At 41.1% G+C, this 11,420-nt stretch overlaps 1 protein-coding gene across 2 annotated transcripts in view; it reads right to left on the reverse strand.

Annotated features, from left to right (window-relative positions):
• The window catches only part of gbe1b (glucan (1,4-alpha-), branching enzyme 1b), an 89,751-nt gene extending 79,101 nt beyond the window's left edge, over nucleotides 1–10,650 (reverse strand). The window contains exons 1-2 of one of the 2 annotated variants that reach the window (XR_004615850.1): nucleotides 10,365–10,650; nucleotides 861–1,030 (exon numbers count right to left, since the gene is read on the reverse strand). Coding sequence is in view for 1 of the 2 variants with exons in the window: in XM_034604440.1 (XP_034460331.1) it covers nucleotides 861–1,030; nucleotides 10,365–10,462 (268 nt within the window). In the remaining variant the exon portion in view is untranslated. The remainder of the gene's footprint in view (nucleotides 1–860; nucleotides 1,031–10,364) is intronic. The other variant, XM_034604440.1, reaches the window with a different exon arrangement.
• Nucleotides 10,651–11,420: the final 770 nt, after the last annotated feature.

Below are 11,420 nucleotides of genomic sequence, written 5' to 3' on the forward strand. Positions count from 1 at the left end.
TTTTTGCACTGAAACTTCTTTTTCCTTTCCGTCTCGACAGAGGATTCAACTTTATACTAAGGTGTCCATTTACTCTTTCATCCCCAACTGGGATGTTATGTTGAAGTCTGTGGTTTTTTAGTTTTTGCAGAAAAACAGCAAAACTACTGAGCTGATTTCCATGACATTTGGTGGAGGAAGCCATTCAATTCTGGTGTAAATCTTGATGAAAAAATAAAATAAGGCATGTTTAGGTGACTGATATTCATGAATGTTTGCAATTTGGTGCAGCTCCACATAAAAATCCAGATCTAGTGAATTTAAATGTGGTTTCATAAGGGGACTGTTGGGCGTTGGTGGAGGTTTCAGCTCTACTGAGTTGTACTACTTGTTGCAAATTGATAACTACTTCTTCATCTTCAGTCTGCTGCATGTTTCTTTAAAACATAACGACGATATCTGATGCGCGACCAAGAAATTTAAAATTCCTACAACAACAAAAAAACTAGAGTGCATACTTCCGCCTGAGCCAACGTCCTATCTGGCCATGTTAAAGATAATGAAAAAAGAATCCTGGATTTCCGGGTTTATCTATTTCAAAATTCCATGGATTATTCATTGGATCCTGCCCCACCCCTCCACAAAATGTCAGTAGTTTTTGCGTAATCATAATAAAACAACAAGTAAACAGACGTGACTATTATGTCAAAGCTCCAACTTCTAACTTCCGGTTGTTCACATATACATCAGCTCGGTGTTGCAACAACCGCGACACCTTTATCCACACAACAAGCACTCGAACTCACTTTGAGGGAAACAACCTGGGTATCACACTGTTGTCGTGTTGTTCGGGAGCTGACACTTCTCCTCGGGCTACTTACTGAATTCACCGGTGAGGAAGAGGGCCTCTGCAGCCGGCGCCCACTCTGCAAAGAACAGGCTGTTGTCCGGCTGTCGGTGCACACCAAAGGTATTGTAGCTGCGAGTGAACTGGTCAAAGCCTCCCTCCGCCTCCTCCAGCAGGAACAGCTTCTTCTGTAGCAGCTCATACCTTCAAACCACAGGAGAAACACACACACACACACACACACACAACTGCATGAACAGACTGGATAACTGCGGTGTTACATTTGTTTTGTTTATTTGTTTATTTAGAAGGATCCCCATTAGCTCGACCCTAAGACAGAGCTACTTTTAGTGGGGTCCACATTTAAAACATACACACAAATATCAAACATTTGAAACATACATTACAACATATCATCTCTCAGTGAGGTTGAATTTGTTTCAATTATTTTGCACTGTCTGAGGTGATTGATTTGTGTGTGTGTTTGTGTGTGTGTATCTTTGTGCGAGTGTGGTCCAGGTATTACTCATGTTGTGCGGACTCTGTTAACACAGGTCCACATCATGTAAATCAATACATTTTAAGGTGAAGATTAAGTTAAGATTAAGTTAAGGTTAGGTCTAGGTTAAGTTTATGTTACAGTTAGGTTAGGTTAGCTTAAGGTTAATCAATGTAAGTCAATGTAATGTCCTCTGGAGACACAAGTGTGTGTGTGTGTGTGTGTGTGTGTGTGTGTGTGTGTGTGTGTGTGTCCCAAGTCTGCTCTGCTTCTACTTCAAATCAGCATTTTCCTCCATTTCCCAGAATGCTTTTTGACACCGCTCTCAAAAACATAATTTGCATTTCTCCGGCTTTCTCTCTACATTCAAGTGCAAATATAGTGAATCGAGGATTTGAGGATTCAATTGACGCGAAACCTAAAGCTAACTGTTGATTCTTAGTTAAATTATTGAATAATATATGAATTATTAATGTACAATACTCATACACTACAGATTTCATATGAAAACATGGTAACACCACAATTTCATTCCCAACTAGTGGCTTCTATCCTCAACAGGAAGAATAATAGAGTTGAAATTATAGTAATGTTTTTTTTCTCTCACACACACACACACACACACACACACACACACACACACACAACATATCACGAAACAACTACTCATCAAATTGAAATTACTGGTGGAGAAGATACTGATCAGTAATTACCAGTATAACCGGAAAAAGCAGCCTCTCCATTGTACGGCCTCAGTGTTATCACTTATTGCTTATTGACAACTAATCTTAAGGATACAGCAGCGGAAACAATTTTCAAAATCACCGGTCACACTGGAACGTCGTTCAAACGCAAACAATCAATTTAACTGAGTCGTTAATTATTTCCAATTATTTCTGTGTAATTAATAGTTTTAAATTTAGACCGTTCATTAACCTTTTACAGTGGGTTTGTCCTTTAAGGCGGAAATAGGAACTAGTGTGATTAATAAAAACTTTTTCCTTGAATAAAAAGGAATAGAAACAGGCAGTGAGCTACGACAACATCGATATTATACATTTTGTAAATGAGCACTTTAATGATAACATCGTTTTTTGTCATAGATTTCAATATTTTTTACAACAAATTTGTAAAAATGTTCTTAAATCCTTATCCGTATCTTTCCGACTATTTAAATTATTTCAGAATGTTTAACTTTATTTAGTTTTTACTCTTTTCTTATCTGTAACATTTTCATTCGTATATTTGTGCTCTAACTTTGTCTAGTGTTGCCTATTTCCTATTGTTTGCCTTCAATTCTTCATTTTTTAAAACTTGTTTAGCACAGTGCTATATAAAATAGTTATTATAAGTATTATATCTTATTATTGTTACATAATATTTGTCTAACTGATTTTACTCAAACTCTCTGAGTAAGAAAAGTTTTAATATATGTATATTTTATGTATGTGTTTTGAAAAAAAATACACATTTACCACTTTTCTCAAAATATTGCAGCACAGGCAGAGCAGCCGTGCCGGTGCGCTATCTTAATGTTCCCATGCTAACGCTATCTCTTTGAGGTCCCACCTCAGGATGCAAACCTGCCTCGCTCCCTCAAGAAATTGTGACTACAGGCATATCCGGAGAGATAAACCTCTGTCCGTTACCTTCGGCTGGGTAGGATGGACTAACTACTTTGCAATTTATCTCACTTAAGTTCCTGCAGCCAGCTGGTGTCCATATCAGATTCCCCCCGGTACAGAAAGCCTCTTTCAGCCAGCTGAGTTAAGTGCACTCTCTCCCCTATAGCCCCGGAGCCAAGCTCAGACTGGCCTGTGAATGCCCTGGGGCTGGTGATGATGGGCTGAAGTAACAGCGCCATTTCTCAGCAGCTGCTCCCTGTGTCGGGCGCAGTGGACACAGACGGCGCTTGCCAAACGTAAACCTTTAAAGTCCCAACAAATGCCGCCACATGCCTCCTTTCACCACTTTGTCGCCACGTCGAGAATATGCTGAAAGGAACAAGGGACAAAGGGAGGATTCATTTAAAGGCAGAGCTGCACTGCCGGCGTATTAATAAGCATGAGAGTCATGCCTATGATTCTAACAAATGAGTTCCGGGTGGGGGTGGGCGGGGGGAAACCGTGAGCCAAAAATCCTGTATGGATGCAGCGTACCCCTCTTGTGTCTGTTTGCACTCGAAAATGCAGCGAGGAGGCAAAAATCTGCCGCACATCACAAATGAATTGTGCCTGTGAAGACACAGTTCATCTCGGAAAGTCATTAACGCGGTTGAAAGCAAGAAGCAAAAAACTTTCATTTATTTCCCTGCGATTGATAGTCAGACGTCTGTGTCCACTGTGTCGCTCTCTCTCTCTCTCTCTCTCTCTCTCTCTCTCTTTTTCTTATCCTCACACTGACGCCACATCCACTTTTTACAACAATATCCAGCAGGAGACCACACACGGTATCCATGGGCAACATTTGGCCGTCAGACCCTCTCCCATCAAGCTGAAAAGAGCAGAGCCTCAGACTGTGACCATTTCATAACATATGGCAAACCTCTTTTTCTTTTTTCTCCTCCGCCAGCAGCAGCAGCAGCCCTGAATTCTTAATAAAGTCAAGTCAATGTTAGAAGAGCAGAGTTGGGGAGTTGTGTTAAACTAGGACACAAAGGGTTGAAAAAGATGCATTTTAGAGCTGCAACAATACGGCAGGAATAAAATTCACCTCACTGTTATAGGTTGTTGTGCAAAGTTATCAGGAGCCAACGTGTGATTGAAATACAGAGTCCGGCTCGGGCCGCAATTTTCTGTCCAAACCCGACTTAGTCCGAGAGAAAATTGTCAGAGCCCGATTCGAGCCTGATGTTTTCCCCAATTAAAGTCACGTGCAGTGTAAAAACAAATCAAGTTATTAGTAGTGATGCACTTTGTTGAGCCAGGGTTTCAACAAGAAAAAGGAAAAGAGATCACATTCCTCCGGTTTTAGCGTCTTTACACTGGCTTCCTGTATCACTGAGGATTGACTTTAAAATGATTTCACTTGCTTTAAAGTCTCTTACTGGTGCAGCACCCTCACACATTGCTGATTGTTTATCCGAGTATGTTCCAAACCGTCCCCTCAGGTCTTCTATTTGCTCGCTAAATATACCAAAAATGAACTATAAAAAGTGAAGGGCAGCGGCTTTACTCCCACCACACATCAGACAAGCTACTTCTGTTATTGAAATAACTCAAGATCTACCATGTTGCTTTTAATTCGCTTTATTAAGCATTGCCTTTATTTTATACTTCTTTTTGTACCTTTATGCTTTTAGTTCTGTTTCAATGCGATCTTGGTCTTATTGATCGATCTTATTTCAGGTCTTTGATTTTATTGTAAAGCACTTTGAGCTGCATTTTATTATTAATACTGTTGTTATTATTGTTATAACTATTATTATTAATATTATTATTATAAGTAGAAGGCCCAACCAACATGACCAAACCCAACCTGATCCCGGATATCATTTCAAAACTTGAAAATAGAAGTCACCAAAGTCCGAATTTTAAAAGTCGTACATTTACGAGCTTTAAAAACTTTTTAAAGTGGAGTTCCTCTGTGAGATGTGAGAATCAATTGTTCCTGACACGACACAGCATTCAACTGCTCTCAAATCGACACGCATTTCCCAAAAGTAAGTTGAATAAATAAATACAGGAGTTGATAAATTGCTCGTTTACACACCCAGAAGACATAGAGCAACACAATCATTCATTTGTCCAGCAAACAAAGGTAATGTCCAATATTCACTCCCCTTTTAATTCTGTTCAGCTCTCCATTGTAACTGAAAAGTGATGATTCTCATTGATAGTTTTATTCTCTATTTCATATCTCTAAAATAAAATAAAGTTAGAGTTTGAGTCTTGATTGTGGTCCACGGTTTTAAAATTCTACCCACAGCTCAGCTCAGCCCTGTAACTTGTTCATAGACTCACTGTTAGACAATGCGGTGTCTAAATTTAGACTGAGCGTTCAGGTCTGTTGTGTTGTGTGTGACTGATGGTGACAGCTGAAGCACAGAGGTGTCAGGACAGTCTGCATCAGCCGGGAGAAACACAAGTAGAAAGTGGAAGCACCGCCAACCAGTCGAGTTGCAGGAAATAAGGTCACATTCTCCACTTCTGCTCCATGACGTCACAAGGGAGTCGACCTTAGACTCGGATATGGATATTTACTGGATATAAAACTTTCATCACTTTATCATATTATCCAATTAGACTATTTTTACTTCATCCTTGAGTCTGAGTGGACATTTGTGCCAGTTGCAGTTAAATTCCCTCCACCAGGGCGTTCCTGATTTAGCACATTCACAAAAATTTGGACGGACTTATGGTCACAGTGAACTTGACCTTTGAACAAAACTCCAATCAGGTCATGCTTAAGTTCAAGTGAGTATTTTGTCATATTTAATGACAGTTCTTGATAGATTGCCTTGACAAGAATGGGACGGACATAAAAAAGCACAGACATCATGAAACCATAATGTTAACCACGTGTAGAAAGTACAGCCTGACCAATGTTACCAATATGGCCCTTTACAGACATACCAGCATTTATGTTTGCAGATATGTGCTGGTGTTAATTTAGTTTACAGATGTGTGCATTACATTTTAATGTTAAAAAAGCTTATTTTCTTAATTCAAGTTCTATATATTTAGATTTTTGTTTTAAGTTATAGTTATATATAAATAAGAAGTTAACAGCTGAACTGTAAAATGTCAAACCTCAATTATATTTCATCTTAGGAATCCTTGCCAAATTCTTTTCACACATATATCGGGTGATATGTCTGTTTCGTAAATTTGAACATTGCCCTAAAATCCCCTTGAGTCCGGCTCTGACGTCTCAGTGTCCTGATCTCAGTTTGCCTCAAGGGCTTCCACGCAGCCCAGGAGCAAGGTGACTTTCAATTATTGTCATTTAATTCCCGTCTTTGACTAAGTGCAGTAATGAAGCTGAAGTGAGACCTGAACATTTGCAGAGAGGTTGATTGATGAAGGCTAAAAATTCCCCCGGCCTGAACTTCGTCCCTTTGTTGACCCTCAAGCTAAAACAACTGCTGCCTTTAGAATAAAAAAGGTGCATAAAACCCTCATTCACTATAATTCAACAGGCAGTTTCAGACATTTAATCCAGTCACTCTAATAATTCCAATGGAACCGCCCGCTGCCTTTTCACTACTTATCTTTAATTCCTGTTTTTGAGCTCATTAATCTTCAGTCAGAGCACACACACTGGTAGTTATCTCTTCAAAGTCAATAATCAGTTTTTGCCTAAAATATATATTGCATCACCATCACAAGCATAAGACTCGGGCTTACTGCGCTTTTTCACTTTGAAATGAGCTGTGATGACATACTCAAATGCAAAAAATAAAAACTTTGCCATAATAAGCAGCAATCCCAAAGCTCCCTTCCTTCATTCGGTCCAATTTAGGAGATACTCGGTGCCACAAGCCTCAAACTCCTCGTAGCACTTCCTGCTAAGTTGTGCAACAGGAAGGGGGGAAAAAGTGAAGTGTGTCAACAGAGCACTGCTCACTGTGGCATCAACGGTTGTTTTCACAATCAATCTGAAACAAACATCCTGGTAGGAATAAAATAAGAGCGGCCTGCAGCCACGGAATAGTAAATCAGAGCGGGAGCTTTGGAAAATGTGCCGTCTGTCCACACCGGCTGGATCTGACACGAAGCAAAGTTCAACAAGCCTGAGATGTGGGCAGCGTTGAGCCGTGACATGGCGGTGAAATCTAAAGAGTCACTCTGGGTGGTCATAGGTCTCCTGATAAGCCAGCTGAATTCTCAGAACTGTGTGGCTCAGTGGGGGACTCAGCGTGACGCCGCAGCCTGAGAAGGTTCTCGATTGCTATGCCCGTGTTCACGATATGGTGTTTGGACGCCGAGCCTGAGAACACCGGGGGGTTTGCCGAGATTTAACCTTCACACAGCAGCGATCCTATATGTAAAAAATAATTTACCTGTAACTTTCATCAGCGGGACGAGTGTTTGAGACACGTCTGCAGCTCGGTGAAGCCTGGCAATCCCAAGCTGTGTCTGTGATGGAGATGACACGCTCATCTCTCTGCGAGGCTATAGCCCTGCACACACGTTTCAAATACAAGGCAGGTGGTCCCCTTACCTGCCACGTTAGAGATGGGATCATACACGGTAATGAAAATGGATAAAACTATATGGCCCCTAAGCAGAGTTTTAAAGCCTAATTTTGGGCACAAGCCAACAGTGAGCAGGCAGCACTGCAGCAATGTGAGCCGGAGATGATTATCACTGTCACGCTGTAAGTAAAATACATTACACTTCTTTAAATCCAACAGGTAGGGCTAATGTGACATGAGGTCGGGAATTGAGCTGAGGAATGAGGCTCATTGTGAGCCAGATGTTCTTCCACCCGGAATCAGTTTATAAATGATGATGATTTCAGCATTGTGTTATTATTACATATTATATGCTCCTCAGTCACGGTGGAGCAGAGAAGAAAGAGCATCTCTTTATTCTAATACAATCTGGTTTTATCTGGTTAAAAGCTATTTATAGAGACAAGTAGCAAAAGAACATATTTGAGTGTTGACTTATACAGAAGGTCATTAGTCTTCACACTAGGTCAGGGTATTTACCTCTGTGAGACACATGATGGTTATTTTCAGGTACTGCACTGATTAAAACCAATTTATAATTTTTATAATAATATTCAACTCCCTTCAAATTTCTTTATATTTATGTATAATATAATAAGTCCATTTAATTAATATTCTAATAAAAGGTTTTGTACGATTTGTCTCTCCTGCATTAACTTAATCCCGGTATATGAATAATTTACCCCATGGTGGCTGGTCATCAACCCCCCGTGTCCATGTTGGGAGACGGGACATGGACCAAACTAAAACCAAATACTAAGTTTGGTTTTAATTAGTTATTTGAGGCTATGAAAATGGGGTGAAACACTCGTGATTGACAGCTGATGCTGACTCGTGATTGGTCGACGCATGAGTCACAGCAGGGACCTCAATACTGCGGCATCACACCACGATCACTACTGGCCAGACTCCAAATAGTTTCACCAGCGCAAGATGGCGGCAACACGTATGCACGACATTTTGGCTTCATTTTTTTTTTACAATGGCAGGAAGTGAAGATGCTATCCTGGTCTTTAGATATGTTTGACATCATGGGCTCAAAATCATGTTACAAGAAACTGGCAGAATTTGCCAAAAAGAGAAAAGGACAAATCCAAAGGTTATAAACAAGGTTATAATCTGAAGATGGATTCTGGTTTATCTAGTACCTGTGTGGCTCTGACTGAAAATGTATATTAATGTCAAAGATCGGCGTTAAAACATCTTCCAGTGAACCAACAACGCTGGTGTATTATTCATCAAAACTTTCTGCTTTGGTTTGTCCATTTCTGGCATTAACTCATGACCCAATTAAGAAGATGCCGCATGCAAACATATTCTTGTCTGATAACAAAATCTTGGAATCTTCTATGTGTTGCTTGACAACCATCAACCACCACAGTTTTGGCAGCTGCAGTAAAATGTGATTGGAATTCATGCTGGAAATAATCCACAATAAATGCACAAGCCCACACACACACACACACAAACACACACATACACACTGCACAATCACCACTTCCACACATACAGTGTCAGCTACTTAAGACTTCCACCCTAATAATTAATTTGTACGGTGGCCAAATCGAGGCTGAAGGAGAAAATCGTGCAGCATACGAGTGCTGCATAAAAGTCAATTAATGTCTGAGGGTCGTTATTATTTTTCGCAAAGCCTGCCACAATGAGAGAAGCAAACCAATCAGCTACTGGTCCAGTTGGAAGCGTCCATATCTGGGTTTTCACTCTGATCAATTGACAGCTTCAAAAAGCTCACACAGGACAAACTCATCTTCAAAGGGCAGACAACAACATGTAAATAAAGAATTTGTAATAATATTCTGATATATACACAATCAAGCCAATAGTCAACATGACATGATGACCTTAACCCAAATAGGGTCATACTCGGAAAAAGCAATAATCAAATTCAGACGTTTGGACTATTCTGACCTTAGTCTCCTAATGTAAACATGTACATGTCTTAATCGCATCATAACGTGCATCATGTTGAAATCACTGATGCACTTAAAACCTCGCTGTTTGGCCAAATAAGTGCATTCACCACCCGGGCGTCACATTTTCCATCACTGGAGCCGATTCAAACCCGTGTCGCTACCTGCAGAGTCCATGGAGTGAATCCCATTGCAGACAAAGCCAGATGTTAACAGGCGTCTGTGGATTTTGTAGACCAATGGAAAAGGGCTTTAATGACAGACAGGTACGCAACCACCCAATCATTAGCCACGTCGTATTTCAACAAATAAGATATTAAATAAAGTGTTCCAGAAGCAATTGACCAACCACTTCCCTTTAATCCGACTTTAAAATGTTAAATTACTGATGCTTCCATAACATAAACATAAAACCAATCATGGAGGAGCAAGGTCCTGCACAAGGCCAAGTCTGCTGTCGATGATGCAGCAGCACCAGACTCCTGCAGGGCCAGATAGCGTGACGACTCGGGGCCGTGACGTCACGACGCAGCGCGCACGTCACCACACCAGGAAGCGCGTGCGCCCTCTGCAACTGTCAAACAGGGGGAAGTTGAGCAACGATTCATTACATTTTTTGCATTAACTGAGATTCGATGATACTTTGTTATTATCACAACAGGCTGGGGAAGAGAGAGAGAGAGAGAGAACAGCCAGTGACTGAGAAGAGGGAGGACAGGGGGGGGGACACGGGACTGTCTCTGCGACCTCTACTCAACCCGTAATGTCAAACCCTCACACGGATGCGTCGTTGTTTAAATTGTGTGTTTTTTAACGTGCATTTCGACACACGGACGCCGCCGCGTCCCCTCGCCCCCCCGGGGACGCACGGTGCCGACGCGCCATGGCGCACGAAACCGCCGCTAAAGCCGCGTTTCCCCAGTTCTTTACCTCCGCTTGAAGTCCTTCTCGTACGCTTTGAGCATGGGATCCATTTGGAGAAGGCAGCTGAACTCGGGGATGGAAACATTATCCTCGCTCTCTGCCATCGCGTCCCCCCCCTTTCACTAGACAGAACCAATCAAGCGCGGAGCTGCCGATGCGCGTTCGGGACAAGGGATGGCACGGAATGGCCCTGGCACGAACTGTGCGCGCGAGACGGTTTGGTTGTTTGTTTTTTTTTATGTCCGGAGCAGGCGACAGCGAATCGGGCTGCGATCTGCAAAAGCCCGGCCCATCAAATTAACATGCCGGTGGTTTTCATTGGGTTAGAGATGAGAGAGAGAGAGAGGGTACCGTGTCACTTTAAGAGAAACATCTGGCGCGTCAGAGGAGGATGACTCGTGTTTGGTATGCAGATGTGCACGTTGGCACATACAGTCTACGGTTGGCAGGCTGTGCTCTGGCTCACCTTAATACAAACGACCTTTATACACATGTGGGAGCATGTTTGAAAGTCATCCGAGCTCAGAGGGGAGGGTTTTTTAAAGATTTGCTGTCTTTCAAACAAAATACAAAGATGTCACAACAGAGTTAGAATTATTTATTGTGACATATTTTTGTTCCCTACTTTTTAAACTTCTTAGATTTGTCAGGATTTAGTCTTGGGTTTTTTTTATGTGTCCGGATGAATTGTCTGTGCACTTTTGTTTCGTCTCCTGTTTGAACTGGATGGAATCTCTGGTCAACTCAAGTTTATTTATACTGCACTAAAAATAACAGGAGTTGAGTCAGAGTACTTTACAACAGCAACAATGATAATCCTAATAATAAAATGAGTTTTATTTATATAGAACAAAGTCACAACGTGCTTCATAATAGGATAAAATAACAATAAAACAACAACAAAATACAATTAAATTCAAAATACTTATAAATCAAAAAAGTTAAAATTTTTAAATAGGCTTTAACAAGGGATTTAAAAGCAGTGCCGGATTTAGATTGAGCATTTCTGATCTCAGCTGGTAAATCACTCCAGAGTTTGGGGACCTCTAGTCCACCTCTGCC

This window comes from Hippoglossus hippoglossus, chromosome 13 (assembly GCF_009819705.1).
Source record: "Hippoglossus hippoglossus isolate fHipHip1 chromosome 13, fHipHip1.pri, whole genome shotgun sequence".
Lineage (NCBI taxonomy): Eukaryota > Metazoa > Chordata > Actinopteri > Pleuronectiformes > Pleuronectidae > Hippoglossus > Hippoglossus hippoglossus.